The 18,639-nt window shown below is 38.3% G+C and overlaps 1 protein-coding gene across 3 annotated transcripts in view; it reads left to right on the plus strand.

Annotated features, from left to right (window-relative positions):
- The window catches only part of LOC145998946 (transcription elongation regulator 1-like), a 137,061-nt gene extending 119,060 nt beyond the window's left edge, over positions 1-18,001 (plus strand). For all 3 annotated transcript variants that reach the window (XM_083135765.1, XM_083135775.1, XM_083135784.1), the window contains 2 exons: positions 15,589-15,666; positions 17,156-18,001. In XM_083135765.1, the coding sequence (XP_082991891.1) occupies positions 15,589-15,666; positions 17,156-17,380 (303 nt within the window). In that variant the 3' untranslated portion in view covers positions 17,381-18,001. The remainder of the gene's footprint in view (positions 1-15,588; positions 15,667-17,155) is intronic.
- Positions 18,002-18,639: the final 638 nt, after the last annotated feature.

Genomic DNA, 18,639 nt, shown 5'->3' on the forward strand with positions numbered 1-18,639 from the left:
GAACTTCCAGCGGGTCTCCTTGTTTTTACGATGCAGCTGGCACCAGTGTTTTGTCTAGCATCCGCAAAGCTCTTGCTTGCTTAACAGCAATGACTCATCCAGCACGAAGAAAAATGTTATTGTTTTGATTTGAGGATAACGAAATTCGATCTCCAGAAAGGAAAACAAGAGTTAAAACAACTTCATGTTCTGCGCCTTCTGATAAGCAAAACTGTAAATTTAATTCACATCCGCTTTTCTTCAGAACCATTCATGTGAAGAAAAAAAAAGTGCTCAATGTAGGAATGGTCGCTGAGATCGATTAGAAAGACATTATTCAAGGGGAAAACTTTTGGAGGAGTGGGTGTTTGACATCGGGAATACTCCTAAATCCAACATTAAATCATCGATTAACAACATGAGAGTAAATAACGATCTACCATTTTGACATGTAAAAGTGCGCAGTTTCATAAAGCTTGTTTTCAGTTCATTTTATGCTGATGGGCTAATCGGTACTAAATATACAGTTTAAAGTGAAATTCAATTCCAAACCTAAATGACTTTCGACTGGGAGGATGTGTCCTAGAATACGCATTGGGTGAAGACAAATCGCAAGTTGCGCGTTTCCTTTTTCACACTGGATTACAATGCAAGTCAAAGAAGGAGTTTGGACTGCTCCCTTGAATGGGGAAGGGGGGAGGGTGAATGGAGTTGGTTGAAGCAAAGAAAACGTGTTTTTTTTTTTTTTTTTGCGATGTATTTTACACAGCCGAACCAGAACGAAAATTACAGCCCTGCCTTTTTTTTTTTTTTTGCCTGGTGCCTAGAAAGGTTGTGTTGTTTCTCCCGAGAGATCTAATCTTACCAGTTAATCTTGTAACAGACAATGCTCCACTAGACACGTATAAAATCCAACATTCATTCTGCCCGATTATCTCCCGACTTTTGCTGGCGCCAGTGTAACTGGTGTCAAGATTCTTCGAGTTTCGCTTGCAATAAGCGAGAGATTGTTTTCCTTTCCATAGGTCTCGGTGCAAACAGCTTTCTCATGAACTATAATTGTAAGAATTTCCTGGAAAAGCAACGACTGTGCACAATTGAAAGAAAGTAACATTATTTTTTGTGAAAACGTTTTCATGTTCTATTTTCCTTCTCACAACACACGTCCTGTGCATAACAGGTTGTATAACTACCAGGATAAATGGTGTTACCATCTCCTATGCATCTTTGTGTCAGTTTGAGCTCCGTTTAAGCAGAAAATTGGGGCAAATTCCAATAACGACCCCTTCGAAATAACGACCCTTTTCCCGGGAACTGTGAAAGGTCGTTGAATCGAGAGTTGACTGTATATTGAATAATAAAATCGATTTTTGTCAAAAAAATATTTTTTACTATGTTAGCCTACGAACTATTCAGCCCAACTGTTAACACTAAATAACAAAATACAAATACAAACACATCAAGGGAACTTCTTTTTTGGTTAGTACTTATATACCTGAAAAAAAGGTGCCATTTTCCCCATATTGCATATTTTTATAAACGTGTTTAAGAAAATACCGACCTATGAAAATGGAAGGAGCAGAATTTTTGTGTTTTTTAACCTTTTCCGGATGGGCCTGAAAATAGTGCTTTTTCCAGATCTTTTAAAAATTCACTATAATATTTATTTAACTAAAAACCAAAAACCTGATTATAAACATTTTCAGTTTCACCTCCAGGAGCAAGAATAAATAAATTCTTTATTGAACCCACCCTTGAGCAAGCAACATAAGTTGTCCGCCGGAGAAACATGGCGATCTTAAATCCACTCTGCAGTACTTAAGAGACTACCCCTGTGAGTTGTTGATTATGATCAAGAAAGTCGTCTCACTGGAAATTGCAATCTTCTAAAGTTAAAAGGGAGATCCATTGGAATGAGTGGTATCCATGGGATGAAAACTTTTTCACCCTCTCCAGTTAAGATAATAGTGGCCGCGGTGGCTCAGTCGGTAACGCGTTTGACTACAATGCTCAAGGTCCCGGGTTCGATCCCCGGCCGGTTCAAATCCGGGAACTTTTCTAACGGTGGAAGCGGCCCCGGCGCCCACCCAGCTTCGAATAACATGGGTACCTGGGGGAAACCCTGGGGGGTAAAGTCGGTCAGGGGCGTGATGATGATCACATCACCCCCACTCACGACCGGATCAAGAAAGTGTGGGGCGTTACCCCCACACCCCCTATACGCCTTCATGGCATGGTGTTATGCACAGGGGAACACTTTACCTTTTACCTTTACCCATTAAGATAATCGCTTCAATTACATTGCCCAGCTTTAAAGTTACCTTTTGCACATGTCTCCTCAAGAATGAATGTTTTAAACACGCATGGAACTCTTCGACTTTGGGGGAAAAATGCAGTTTATTTATCCAATCTTCTATTAGACAGGAAAATAAATCAATTTTAAATATAGTGTAAAATGTAACTAATTTTATTTACAGGTATTTAAAAGTGTAAGTACAGTATTCAAATTAAAAAGTAAAATCTTTTACAAATTGACTATAATAATAATTTATCTCTCAACCTGATTATAAACAATATTTTTAGTTTCACATCCAGGAGCAAGAATAAATAAATTCTTTGATGAACCCACCCTTGAGCAAGCAACATAAAGCTGTCCTTGGGAGAATCATGGCAATCTTAAATCCACTTCGCAGTACTTAATAGACTGCCCCTGTGAGTTGTGATTGTGATCAAGAAAGCAAGTCTCACTGGAAATTGCAATCTTCTAAAGTTAAATGGGAGATCCGTCGAAATGAGTGGTATCCGTGGGATGTAAACTGTTTCACCCCTCTCCCTTTCGTGTTAAGATAATTGCTTTAATTACATTGCCCAGCATCATCATTACACACAGCCTTGTGCCTAAGGCCAGTCTATTAATTCGATCGACAGACCGAGTCTATTAAATACTGCGGAGTGGATTTATGATTGCCATGTTTCTCCCACGAACAACTTTATGTTGCTTGCTCAAGGGTGGGTTCACCAAAGAATTTATATATTCTTTCTCCTGGAGGTGAAACTACAAACGTTGTTTATCATCAGGTATTGAGTTAAATTAATATTATAGTGAATTTGTAAAATATTTTACTTTATAATTTGAAAATAAAATTAGTTACATTTTAAACTTTACTTAGAATTCATTATTCTGCATTCAGAGTGTCACTATTCATCTTAGCGACCCCGAAATCTATGGATTTCAATCTAATATCAGTCGTTTTAGATTATTTTTACATGTCGCCCCCACCCTAAGGGTGCCAGGGGTGTCTTACCCCCCCAGTATTTTTTTCCAGATTGTAAGTCATATGTGTACCAAGTTTGGTTGAAATTCCTCCAGGTGTTCAAGAGTTATGCCGGAACAAACTTACTTCCATTTTTATATATATAGTTTCCACAATTTTTTGTGGTGTAAATGATGGGAAACAGATTTCCCCGGTTTTTATAAGTTTCTTATATGTGTGACTTTTCCTGCAAGAAATGATGTGTCTATGAGCAGCTATGATGAGGTTATTGAACCTCGATGATCAAGAAAATCAATATCTGATCCTTGCTTTGTGAGGTTGCAATATATAATGTGTGTCAAACACCAAAATGAACTACTCAGTTATACTAGTCCATGTTATTTATCTGTGGTGAAAGTGGATTGAAAACAAAGTAGCCTTTTTATATTATCTCTGTGGTAATTTATATTTCTCCCCATGTCTCTGTTAACTGGACCTGTTTTCTACAAGGGCTATTTTTGTTTCAACCTCGGATAGGGCATGAAATCGAAACCACAGTGAATAGCAAAATGATTTTATTGACAAAAAAAAATTACGTACATGTAAAATCTACTTGTCAACGTAATCATCAAGAAGATTCAGACGTTTATCATAGCAATGCACCAGCTTTCCAATACCCTCTGCAAACAGTTTACATCCCACGGATACCACTCATTTCGATGGATCTCCCATTTAACTTTAGAAGATTGCAATTTCCAGTGAGACTTGCTTTCTTGATCACGATCACAACTCACAGAGGCAGTCCATTAAGTACTGCGAAATGGATTTAAGATCGCCATTTTTCTCCCACGGACAACTTTATGTTGTTTGCTGAAGGGTGGGTTCACCGAAGAATTTATTTGTTCTTGCTCCTGGAGGTGAAACTAAAAATGTTGTTTATAATGAGGTTTTGAGTTAAATTAATATTATAGTGAATTTGTAAAAGATTCTAGTTTATAATTTGAAATTAAAAATTAGCTACATTTTTACACTATACTTAGAATTCATTATTTTCCTGTCTAATAGAAGATTGGGATAAATAAATACCTGGGCAAAGATATTTTTATCCAAATCTTCTGTTAGACAGGAAAAATAAATGCATTCTAAATATAGTGTAAAATGTAAATAATATTATTTACACGTATTTAAACGTATAAGTACAGTATTCAAATTATAAAGTAAAATCTTTTACAAATTCACTATAATATTAATTTAACTCTCAACCTGATTATGGACAACTTTTTTAGTTTCACCTCCCAGGAACAAGAATAAATAAATTCTTTGGTGAAGCCACCCTTGAGCAAGCAACATAAAGTTGTCCATTGGAGAAACATGGGGATCTTAAATCCACTCCGCAGTACTTAATGGACTGCCTCTGTGAGTTGTGATCGTGATCAAGAAAGCAAGTCTCACTGGAAATTGCAATCTTCTAAAGTTAAATGGGAGATCCATCGAAATGAGTGGTATCCGTGGGATGTAAACTGTTTCACCCTCTCCCTTTCCTGTTAAGATAATTGCTTCAATTACATTGCCCAGCATCATCATTACACACAGCCTTGTGCCTTTGCAAAGTTTGAAGTAAAAGACGAAGTGGTGGCAATCCAACCGGATCAAGTGAGTTTAGGAACTCTCGTGGGAAATTGACGACATCAGCATCCATTATGGTATCGATAAACTTGTATTCAGTGACTACGACTGCTAACATGGCTAGTATTTGATTGTTTATTTCGTGGACTCCCTCAATTTTAGCAGCAAGAATGGTCCTCTCGCGCAACCTGTTAAAATTTTGATAGTTTTGAAAAATAGCCAGATAGACTGCATCTAATAGCTCTGTGATGTACAACACCAGATTACAAAAATCTGATGGCAATTTTATCTTGCCAGAAGACACAACTGATAATGTACCTTCTCCGATCTCCAGTAATTTGAAAAAAATGAGCACTCGCATCCCCAAAGTGTACTCTCATGTTTTTCTTTAAAGTTACCTTTCACACATGTCTCCTCAAGAAGGAATGTTTTAAACATCCATGGATCTCATCGGCCGGTGTAGACTTTGTGATGACGGGCAGAGTTTGACGAAAGTCTCCCCAGAGGAGTAGCAGAGCTCCTCCCATCAGGTTGTCGTTTCCTCTCAGATCTCTGATAGTGAAGTCAAGGGCCTCGAGAGCTTTCTCGTGAGTTATGGTGCATTCATTCCATACGATTAATTTACATATCTTGAGCACCTGCGCCCGAGCACTTGCCTTGCTTATGTTGCGGGAAGGATTTTATGCCTGGTGATGTGAAGTGGCAAATATAGTGTGGAATGGGGTATTTGGGATTAAATGTCATCGTGAATGTCACCAATTAGCTTAGCGACTCAGAAAACTATGGATTCGACAGTAATGTATGTCATTTTTGACGTTTTGTTTTTCACCCCTTCTCTCCCCCATGCCAATAGGTGATGAACTTGTAGTTGAATGGCACTTGGAGTGTCACTATTCATCGTAGCGACCTCGAAATCTATGGATACCACACTAATATCGGTCGTTTTTTATTATTTTTACATGTAACCCCCTTCCCTCCCCTACCCTAGGGGTGCCAGGGGTGTCTTACCCCCAGGCGTTGGAGAATTATGCCGGAACAAACATAAATCCATTTATATAGATTCCACAATTTTTTGTGGTGTAAATGATGTGAAGGAGATTTCCCTGTTTATATAAGTTCATTATGTTTGTGACTTTTCCTGCAAGAAATGATGTGTCTATGAGCAGCTATGATGAGGTTATTGAACCTCGATGATCAAGAAAATCAATATCTGATCCTTGCTTTGTGAGGTTGCAACATATAATGTGTGTCAAACACCAAAATGAACTACTCAGTTATACTAGTCCATGTTATTTATCTGTGGTGAAAGTGGATTGAAAACAAAGTAGCCTTTTTATATTATCTCTGTGGTAATTTATATTTCTCCCCATGTCTCTGTTAACTGGACCTGTTTTCTACAAGGGCTATTTTTGTTTCAACCTCCGATAGGGCATGAAATCGAAACCACAGTGAATAGCAAAATGGTTTTATTGACAAAAAAAGTTACATACACGTATAATCTACTTGTCAACGTAATCACCAAGAAGTTTCAGACATTTATCATACCAATGTACCAGCTTTCCAATACCCTCTGCAAAAAAAGATGCCGCCTGTCGGTTGAGACAGCTCCTCCTCATTGGTGTGGAAGCGCAGTCCTCCCAACCACTTTTTCATCACCAGCACCAGGACTGGGGTGTAGTGGAATCCATAGTTTTTGGGGTCGCTAAGATGAACAGTAACACTCCTAATTCCGTTCAGCTCCAAGTTCATCACCTATCGGCATGGGGAGTGAGAGTATGTGAAAAACAAAATGTCAAAAATGACCTACATTAGTGTCAAATCCATAGTTTTCAGAGTCTCTTAAGTTAATTGGTGACATTTGATAGAGAGTGAGAGAGAGAGACAAGAGACTTGCTTTCTCGATCACGATCAACAAGTCACAAGGCCAGTCTATTAAGTACTACGGAGTGGATTTATGATCGCCTTGTTTCTTCAACGAACAACTTTGTTGCTTGCTCAAGGGTGAGTTCACCAAAGAATTTATATTTTCTTGCACCTGGAGGTGAACTACAAATGTTTATCATCAGGTATTGAGTTAAATTCATATTATAGTGAATTTGTAAAATATTTTACTTTATAATTTGAAAATAAAATTAGTTACATTTTAAACTTAGAATTCATTATTCTGCATTCGGAGTGTTACTATTCATCTTAGCGACCCCGAAATCTATGGATTTCACTCTAATATCAGTCGTTTTAGATTATTTTTACATGTCACCCCCACCCTAAGGGTGCCAGGGGTGTCTTACCCCCACAGTATTTTTTTCCAGATTGTAAGTCATATGTGTACCAAGTTTGGTTGAAATATGCTCCAGGCGTTCAAGAGTTATGCCTTAACAAACATACATACGTATATACAAACATACTTCCATTTTTATATATATAGTTTCCACAATTTTTTGTGGTGTAAATGATGGGAAAGAGATTTCCCTGGTTTTTATAAGTTTCTTATATGTGTGACTTTTCCTGCAAGAAATTATGTGTCTATGAGCAGCTATGATGAGGTTATTGAACCTCGATGATCAAGAAAATCAATATCTGATCCTTGCTTTGTGAGGTTGCAATATATAATGTGTGTCAAACACCAAAATGAACTACTCAGTTATACTAGTCCATGTTATTTATCTGTGGTGAAATTGGATTGAAAACAAAGTAGCCTTCTTATATTATCTCTGTAGTAATTTATCTTTCTCCCCATGTCTCTGTTAACTGAACCTGTTTTCTATGAGGGCAATTTTTTTTGTTTCAACCTCCGATAGGGCATGAAATCGAAACCACAGTGAATAGCAAAATGATTTTATTGACAAAAAAAAATTACGTACATGTAAAATCTACTTGTCAACGTAATCATCAAGAAGATTCAGACGTTTATCATAGCAATGCACCAACTTTCCAATACCCTCTGCAAAAAAAGGTGCCGCCTGTCCGCTCCTCCTCATTGGTGTGGAAGCACCATCCTCCCAACCATTTTTTCATCACTGAGAAAAGGTGGAAGTCACTCAGCACCAGGACTAGGGTGTAGTGGAATCCATAGTTTTTGGGGTCTCTAAGATGAACAGTGACACTCCGAATTCCGTTCAACTCCCAAGTTCATCACCTATCGGCATGGGGCGTGAGAGAGTGTGAAAAATGAAATGTCAAAAATGACCTACATTAGTGTCGAATCCATAGAGTCGCTAAGCTAATTGGTGACATTTGAGTGAGAGAGAGAAGACCGACCGACCGACCAAGTCTATTAAATACTGCGAAGTGGATTTAAGATCGCCATTTTTCTCCCACGGACAACTTTATGTTGTTTGCTGAAGGGTGGGTTCACCGAAGAATTTATTTGTTCTTGCTCCTGGAGGTGAAACTAAAAATGTTGTTTATAATGAGGTTTTGAGTTAAATTAATATTATAGTGAATTTGTAAAAGATTCTAGTTTATAATTTGAAAATAAAATTAGTTACATTTTACACTATACTTAGAATTCATTATTTTCCTGTCTAATAGAAGATTGGGATAAATAAATACCTGGGCAAAGATATTTTTATCCAAATCTTCTGTTAGACAGGAAAAATAAATGCATTCTAAATATAGTGTAAAATGTAAATAATATTATTTACACGTATTTAAACGTATAAGTACAGTATTCAAATTATAAAGTAAAATCTTTTACAAATTCACTATAATATTAATTTAACAATCAACCTGATTATGGACAACTTTTTTAGTTTCACCTCCCAGGAACAAGAATAAATAAATTCTTTGGTGAAGCCACCCTTGAGCAAGCAACATAAAGTTGTCCATTGGAGAAACATGGGGATCTTAAATCCACTCCGCAGTACTTAATGGACTGCCTCTGTGAGTTGTGATCGTGATCAAGAAAGCAAGTCTCACTGGAAATTGCAATCTTCTAAAGTTAAATGGGAGATCCATCGAAATGAGTGGTATCCGTGGGATGTAAACTGTTTCACCCTCTCCCTTTCCTGTTAAGATAATTGCTTCAATTACATTGCCCAGCATCATCATTACACACAGCCTTGTGCCTTTGCAAAGTTTGAAGTAAAAGACGAAGCGGTGGCAATCCAACCGGATCAAGTGAGTTTAGGAACTCTCGTGGGAAATTGACGACATCAGCATCCATTATGGTATCGATAAACTTGTATTCAGTGACTACGACTGCTAACATGGCTAGTATTTGATTGTTTATTTCGTGGACTCCCTCAATTTTAGCAGCAAGAATGGTCCTCTCGCGCAACCTGTTAAAATTTTGATAGTTTTGAAAAATAGCCAGATAGACTGCATCTAATAGCTCTGTGATGTACAACACCAGATTACAAAAATCTGATGGCAATTTTATCTTGCCAGAAGACACAACTGATAATGTACCTTCTCCGATCTCCAGTAATTTGAAAAAAATGAGCACTCGCATCCCCAAAGTGTACTCTCATGTTTTTCTTTAAAGTTACCTTTCACACATGTCTCCTCAAGAAGGAATGTTTTAAACATCCATGGATCTCATCGGCCGGTGTAGACTTTGTGATGACGGGCAGAGTTTGACGAAAGTCTCCCCAGAGGAGTAGCAGAGCTCCTCCCATCAGGTTGTCGTTTCCTCTCAGATCTCTGATAGTGAAGTCAAGGGCCTCGAGAGCTTTCTCGTGAGTTATGGTGCATTCATTCCATACGATTAATTTACATATCTTGAGCACCTGCGCCCGAGCACTTGCCTTGCTTATGTTGCGGGAAGGATTTTATGCCTGGTGATGTGAAGTGGCAAATATAGTGTGGAATGGGGTATTTGGGATTAAATGTCATCGTGAATGTCACCAATTAGCTTAGCGACTCAGAAAACTATGGATTCGACAGTAATGTATGTCATTTTTGACGTTTTGTTTTTCACCCCTTCTCTCCCCCATGCCAATAGGTGATGAACTTGTAGTTGAATGGCACTTGGAGTGTCACTATTCATCGTAGCGACCTCGAAATCTATGGATACCACACTAATATCGGTCGTTTTTTATTATTTTTACATGTAACCCCCTTCCCTCCCCTACCCTAGGGGTGCCAGGGGTGTCTTACCCCCAGGCGTTGGAGAATTATGCCGGAACAAACATAAATCCATTTATATAGATTCCACAATTTTTTGTGGTGTAAATGATGTGAAGGAGATTTCCCTGTTTATATAAGTTCATTATGTTTGTGACTTTTCCTGCAAGAAATGATGTGTCTATGAGCAGCTATGATGAGGTTATTGAACCTCGATGATCAAGAAAATCAATATCTGATCCTTGCTTTGTGAGGTTGCAACATATAATGTGTGTCAAACACCAAAATGAACTACTCAGTTATACTAGTCCATGTTATTTATCTGTGGTGAAAGTGGATTGAAAACAAAGTAGCCTTTTTATATTATCTCTGTGGTAATTTATATTTCTCCCCATGTCTCTGTTAACTGGACCTGTTTTCTACAAGGGCTATTTTTGTTTCAACCTCCGATAGGGCATGAAATCGAAACCACAGTGAATAGCAAAATGGTTTTATTGACAAAAAAAGTTACATACACGTATAATCTACTTGTCAACGTAATCACCAAGAAGTTTCAGACATTTATCATACCAATGTACCAGCTTTCCAATACCCTCTGCAAAAAAAGATGCCGCCTGTCGGTTGAGACAGCTCCTCCTCATTGGTGTGGAAGCGCAGTCCTCCCAACCACTTTTTCATCACCAGCACCAGGACTGGGGTGTAGTGGAATCCATAGTTTTTGGGGTCGCTAAGATGAACAGTAACACTCCTAATTCCGTTCAGCTCCAAGTTCATCACCTATCGGCATGGGGAGTGAGAGTATGTGAAAAACAAAATGTCAAAAATGACCTACATTAGTGTCAAATCCATAGTTTTCAGAGTCTCTTAAGTTAATTGGTGACATTTGATAGAGAGTGAGAGAGAGAGACAAGAGACTTGCTTTCTCGATCACGATCAACAAGTCACAAGGCCAGTCTATTAAGTACTACGGAGTGGATTTATGATCGCCTTGTTTCTTCAACGAACAACTTTGTTGCTTGCTCAAGGGTGAGTTCACCAAAGAATTTATATTTTCTTGCACCTGGAGGTGAACTACAAATGTTTATCATCAGGTATTGAGTTAAATTCATATTATAGTGAATTTGTAAAATATTTTACTTTATAATTTGAAAATAAAATTAGTTACATTTTAAACTTAGAATTCATTATTCTGCATTCGGAGTGTTACTATTCATCTTAGCGACCCCGAAATCTATGGATTTCACTCTAATATCAGTCGTTTTAGATTATTTTTACATGTCACCCCCACCCTAAGGGTGCCAGGGGTGTCTTACCCCCACAGTATTTTTTTCCAGATTGTAAGTCATATGTGTACCAAGTTTGGTTGAAATATGCTCCAGGCGTTCAAGAGTTATGCCTTAACAAACATACATACGTATATACAAACATACTTCCATTTTTATATATATAGTTTCCACAATTTTTTGTGGTGTAAATGATGGGAAAGAGATTTCCCTGGTTTTTATAAGTTTCTTATATGTGTGACTTTTCCTGCAAGAAATTATGTGTCTATGAGCAGCTATGATGAGGTTATTGAACCTCGATGATCAAGAAAATCAATATCTGATCCTTGCTTTGTGAGGTTGCAATATATAATGTGTGTCAAACACCAAAATGAACTACTCAGTTATACTAGTCCATGTTATTTATCTGTGGTGAAATTGGATTGAAAACAAAGTAGCCTTTTTATATTATCTCTGTGGTAATTTATCTTTCTCCCCATGTCTCTGTTAACTGAACCTGTTTTCTATGAGGGCAATTTTTTTTGTTTCAACCTCCGATAGGGCATGAAATCGAAACCACAGTGAATAGCAAAATGATTTTATTGACAAAAAAAAATTACGTACACGTATAATCTACTTGTCAACGTAATCATCAAGAAGATTCAGACGTTTATCATAGCAATCCACCAACTTTCCAATACCCTCTGCAAAAAAAGGTGCCGCCTGTCCGCTCCTCCTCATTGGTGTGGAAGCGCCATCCTCCAAACCACTTTTTGATCATCGGGAAAATGTGGAAGTCACTCAGCACCAGGACTGGGGTGTAGTGGAATCCATAGTTTTTGGGGTCTCTAAGATGAACAGTGACACTCCGAATTCCGTTCAACTCCCAAGTTCATCACCTATCGGCATGGGGCGTGAGAGAGTGTGAAAAATGAAATGTCAAAAATGACCTACATTAGTGTCGAATCCATAGTTTTCAGAGTCGCTAAGCTAATTGGTGACATTTGAAAGAGAGAGACAGACCGACCGACCCACCGAGTCTATTAAATACTGCGAAGTGGATTTAAGATCGCCATTTTTCTCCCACGGACAACTTTATGTTGCTTGCTGAAGGGTGGGTTCACCGAAGAATTTATTTATTCTTGCTCCTGGAGGTGAAACTAAAAATGTTTTTTATGTTGAGGTTTTGAGTTAAATTAATATTATAGTGAATTTGTAAAAGATTCTAGTTTATAATTTGAAAATAAAATTAGTTACATTTTACACTATACTTAGAATTCATTATTTTCCTGTCGAATAGAAGATTGAGATAAATAAATACCTAACAAACATACGTACACATACTTCCATTTATATTCCATATATATATATATATATATATATATATATATATATATATATATATATATATAAATATAAATATAAATAAATACAAATAATGAAGGAGACAGTAAACACTTACCACACGAATAGAAATAATTCAATATTTCGCGATCTGAGTCGCATTTTCAAGAAGGTAGATAAAAGATCGACGACACTGTGGGTAGAGGCACAGAATCATTATTTGTATTTATCCGCCCTTCTGGCACCATTTCTAACCCTATTCCTGTGTATATATATATTCCGTCTTCTGTTTCTTCTCACACCGATGATGCTATAAATTAGCGAAAATTTTGAATTTTCCTACTGTCCGGTGAGTGTTTCCTTTTACCTTATTTGATTTTTACTTAGCCCTTTTGGCCCTCCTTGCTTTTATCCATTATATATATATATATATATATATATATATATATACAAATGATGGGAGACAGTAAACACACGAAGATAAATTATTCTATATTTCGCGATCTGAGTCGCATTTTCAAGCTAGAAGGAAAAAGATCGGCGTTACTGGGAGAAGAGTCACAGAATACTGACCGTAGCGTCTCTACGATCAGTGTTGTCAGAAACAGTTGATAGATAACGAAAAGTACTTTAATCAGTGTTTACTGTAAGGTGGGTGGGTAGTTTCGGGGAGGAGAGGAAAGGGTTACTGGTTGGCTAGGTTGAGTCCGGGGGGTAGAGTGGCATGCATGTCTGCTATATAGGCCCTTTTCCATCGCCTGCGGAAAGATGTGTTAAAGGGGGGGGGGGGTAAAAGATGGATGATAGCAACACGGAAGCAGTTATTGAAGGTGGTGTTATGGCTGTTGGTGTGGATGGCTACTGTGAAATCGGAGTTTTGGGTGGAGGAACGGTGATTATTAATCCTTAGATTCAAGGGTGTGGAGGTTTTGCCTACGTAGAAGTTGCCGCAGATTTGGCAGATGAGGGTGTAAATTAGGTTGGATGAGTGGTAGGTGCCCTTAGGGTGAAGGGTGAACTCACCTGCCACTGTGGGGATCAGGAGGGTGGGGGAGGTGATGAGTATGGGGCAGGTCTTGCATCTGGGTTTGTTGCAACTGTGAGCTGGGGGGAGTGGTGTGGAAGGGGACTCAACCCCGGGACTCAACCTAGCGAACCAGTTACCCTTTCCTCTCCACCCTGAAACTACCCACCCACCTTACAGTAAACACTGGCTAAAGTACTTTTCGTCATCTATCAACTGTTTCTTGCAACACTGCTCGTAGAGACGCTACGGTCAGTATTCTGTGACTCTTCTCCCAGTAACGCCGATCTTTTTCCTTCTAGCTTGAAAATGCGACTCAGATCGCGAAATATAGAATAATTTCTCTTCGTGTGGTAAGTGTTTACTGTCTCCTTCATCATTTGTATTTATCCGCACTTCTGGCACCTTTTCTGATCCTGTTCCTGTGTATATATATATAGATTCCACAAATTTTTGTGGTGTAAATGATGTGAAGGAGATTTCCCTGTTTATATAAGTTCATTATATGTGTGACTTTTCCTGCAAGAAATGATGTGTCTATGAGCAGCTATGATGAGGTTATTGAACCTCGATGATCAAGAAAATCAATATCTGATCCTTGCTTTGTGAGGTTGCAACATATAATGTGTGTCAAACACCAAAATGAACTACTCAGTTATACTAGTCCATGTTATTTATCTGTGGTGAAAGTGGATTTAAAACAAAGTAGCCTTTTTATATTATCTCTGTGGTAATTTATATTTCTCCCCATGTCTCTGTTAACTGAACCTGTTTTCTACAAGGGCTATTTTTGTTTCAACCTCGGATAGGGCATGAAATCGAAACCACAGTGAATAGCAAAATGGTTTTGTTGACAGAATAAAAGTTACGTACATGTATAATCTACTTGTCAATGTAATCATCAAGAAGATTCAGTCGTTTATCATAGCAATGCACCATCTTTCCAATGCCCTCTGTAAAAAAAGGTGCCGCCTGTCCGCTCCTCCTCATTGGTGTGGAAGCGCCATCCTCCAAACCACTTTTTGATCATCGGGAAAATGTGGAAGTCACTCAGCACCAGGACTGGGGTGTAGTGGAATCCATAGTTTTTGGGGTCGCTAAGATGAACAGTGACACTCCGAATTCCGTTCAACTCCAAGTTGTGAGAGTGTGTGAAAAATGAAATGTCAAAAATGACCTACATTAGTGTCGAATCCATAGTTTTCGGAGTCACTAAGCTAATTGGTGACATTTGAGAGAGAGAGAGACAGACCGACCAACCCACCGAGTCTATTAAATACTGCGGAGTGGATTTAAGATCGCCATTTTTCTCCCACGGACAACTTTATGTTGATTGCTGAAAGGTGGGTTCCCCGAAGAATTTATTTATTCTTGCTCCTGGAGGTGAAACTAAAAATGTTGTTTATAATGAGGCAGATCTGCAAGGTGTCCCGAAGCTGCTCCTTTTTGGTGCGGAAGCGCAGTCCTCCCAACCACTTCTTCATCACCGGGAAAAGGTGGAAGTCACTCAGCACCAGGACTGGGATGTAGTGATCAAACACTTCCCAGCGGAATCGTTGAAGAAGGTCTTGGGACAATGCCCAAAAACAGTATGCGGCCGCACTGATGGTGGTTCCAGGCTCCATACAGTCAACCAGTAACACACCTCACACTTCCCGGGAGAGTCGATTGTAGCAGACATCTCCACGTGCCCGTCGCTCAGCTTCAACTGAAGCATTGGCCTTGCCAGTGGTGGTGGTAGTGGCAGGGGGATGCCAATCATGCTGCATGACACACTGCTTCACGGGCCACCTGGCAGCGTCATCGGATGTTGAAAAAAAAAAAAAAAAAAAAGTATCCTCGTACAGGAAATTAATTTTATTTTCTGATTTAAGTACTGAAAATAATGCATATTATGTTATAGCTTTGTTTCCATTAATATATATATAATTCAATAGAAGACTTAACTTGAGTTCCTTTTTTTTTATTTTGTGTAGTGTTTTAATCAAAATATACTACATGAATATACATTGTGTGTCATTATTTGTTCCAGAAATGTGAAAGGGAATTCAAAGACTACATCAAAGATAAACTGGTTGCTGCCAAAGCAGACTTCAGGGAGTTGCTGAAGGTAGGTGCACATGATAACAGTTCGAAATAGTTTTTGTTTCAGGGCAATTATGACAAGTGACCTGAACTGAATTCAATGTGTGTTTATTATTTCTAAAAGACTGGTTTTGTGTGCCCATGGAGGAAGACAATCCATTCTTAACAATATAGGTATTGTTCCAAGTAAAGTTTTTACGAGGAGTCAATTTCACTGCCTTTGTGGCAGTTTCTTCAGGTATGTACTGGTTCGTTACAAGCAAAGTATTTCTGTCTTCCCCTACCTGTGGGGAAGTTGACAAGACTTACTTCTACACCCACTACAAGATGACTGCGGACCTCATGTGAAATCTGCCGTAGTAAGCGGTCTATCACTGTAGCCTTGTATCTAGTGTTGTTTTATTTCGAACACTGAATTGTTTCTGCATGAACGTATCTGGCAACAGTGTATTACTGCTGATAAGCGAGTTCATTTCATTTCATATTGTTAGTTGGCACAGGAAGGGTGACTTTCTGCTGTAGTGTGTGTGATAAATTGCTGTGTTTTCGTGTGGTGCACTTTGTGTTGGATATTTTCCTACTGTATTGACTACTGTACAGGTGTATTTGTGATATGCTGGGAAAGTACTGTAGTAGTGTGGAAAAAGCCAGCATTATTGCAGGGCGAAGTGAGAACGTCCTGATAAAGACTATATGTAAACAAACAGGTCGTGCAAAATCAATCATAATGAAGGTACTGGCAGCCGCCAGAGGACTGCCTCTGACTGTCATTCCAAAGCACAAATTCCGTGGTGGGAGGCAAAGGAAAACAACCAAATCTATAGACGCTCTCCTAATGAGAGAAATAAAGAAAAACCCTCGACTGGCAGCGTCAGAACTTTAAAGAAATGCACCCGAGTCTGATGGAAAACGTTAGTGAGGTCCGAAGTAATTTTGCGGCGGGTGTATGGTGTGGTAATGTCTTCTTTGGCCATGAATTAAAGTTTTGGAATTATGCCAGCAGGTTCCAGATTTTATGAAGTGTGTCTATGTGGGCACCAAAGTTGGTGTTGATGTCCATGCAAGAACAGTAAAGGTGTGGGGGGAATGGGGCATGTGACCAGGATGTTATTTTCTGTTGTATTCGTATGTTCTAGAGTACAACCAATATGCACATTTTTCTTCCTTCAACATCATAAAGAATTGTGTCCAAAGGCCGATGCAGTAACCACAGCATCATTTTCCTTTGTCAGAGAGGGCTCTTTTCCGGAAGGCACTCAAGGGTGAGCCTCACTCCTTGGACTGCACTGTTACAGACTAGATAAGAGAAGAGTCTGAACATAATAAATTTATGACCATAATTTTTTTTATTTTATTTTTTAAAGCCAAGTGGAATGACCTTGTTGAATAGCTTAATAACCTCCACTGTCAATACATGGTAGGTCAGCTCTTATGACATGAAATTCAGATTTCACGGAATACAAATTATAGTGTACCAACTTTATATCATTCCAATTTATCATTTTGTTTTTCAGGAAACAAAGTTAATTACACATAAAACCTTAAAGATTGTGCAAGAAAATGACCAACATATAGCAGAAATAGAAGAAATATTGAAGAAAGATCGTCGGTACTTAGTTTTAGATTATATTCCTGAAGAAAGAAGAAAGTTGATTTTTACTTACTTAGAAGATTTGGACAAGAGAGGCCCACCTCCTCCACCAACGGCATCAGAACCAACCAGGAGACCAGCAAAATGAATTGATTTTGCACTAATGTTAGGAACAGAATCCTGATCATTGAATCAGCATTTCCAATTAATGTATATTATTGGAAAAGAAACTTTTATGTTTTAAAAAAGAACACAGTAGATCTAAAACTGGTTTAAGTTTGTTAGCATCTGGTAAGTCAGGACGAGAATATTTTATGAAATATTTAGTAAATTTTAAACTCATGACTTGCAACATGTGTGAAAATGCAGACTTGAGCGAGTGCGTTGTGTGCATGCAGATGTACAAGGATGCTTGCATTTAATGTGTGTGATATATGTGTTTAGAGTATTTTGTATTGTCAGTTCATCCATCATTCCCCCACCCATGAATTTTCCCTCTTTTGTATCGATATTAACATTGAAACACTGAAAGTTAGAATTTGTGACTAGTCATCATTTAGATGTTTTGTAAGTTGCCGCAGATGAATGAAACAAAATGATGTTAATGTCATGTGAATCACATGATTCACATGGAATGAATTCTTCTGTTGTAAAAGTCCATGCACTTCAGTTTATAATAGAGGACTGAAAACTTATGTTTCAACCATCTAATTAATTATTGTAATACATAATTGTATAAAGTAAATAAAAAATATAAATTGTTAATGAAGGTGTGTATTTTGCTGTGAGGGTAGTTCTATTTTCTTAGCAATAGCTTTACAACCAATTACTATGTTGAACAAGACGAGAATATCAATGTGGAGAATATTGTATTGCTCATATTTCCATGCTGCCCCCCCCCCCCCCCCCCCTTGCTTCAATCCAACCATGTTTAGCATTTCTAAGAAGAGTGTGAGATGTCGATGGGAAAGAAGACTAGTTTGAAATAGCAAGTTTTGTGGTACATGCAGGAAAATACCAACAGGGCTGTAGTTCAACACATTGACACTGGTGATGCAAGTACTATAGAAGAATGGTGGAATCAAGAAGACAGTTTTGTGCCCGACCCTGTGGCCGAGTGGTTAGCACATCGTGCTGCGACGCCAAGGGTCCCGGGTTCGAATCCCGGTCGGGCTTGGTTGTTTGTGAATGTCCATTCATCCATTTCATCACTCATCCCCATCTTCGCAAATTAGCCAAGAGGCACAAAACGCAAAGTAAAATAAACTAAATCAAATCAAATCAAATCAAAGAAGACAGTTTGCAGGTAGCTCCATCCGAGAAGCTGGTTTTTCATGGGAAGCACCATTAACAGTTTCATACATCAGAAATGGTTTTTGAAAAAGTTATTAATGATTACTTCTCACG

Source organism: Lepisma saccharinum, chromosome 1, assembly GCF_977018435.1.
Source record: "Lepisma saccharinum chromosome 1, izLepSacc3.1, whole genome shotgun sequence".
In the NCBI taxonomy this organism is placed as follows: domain Eukaryota; kingdom Metazoa; phylum Arthropoda; class Insecta; order Zygentoma; family Lepismatidae; genus Lepisma; species Lepisma saccharinum.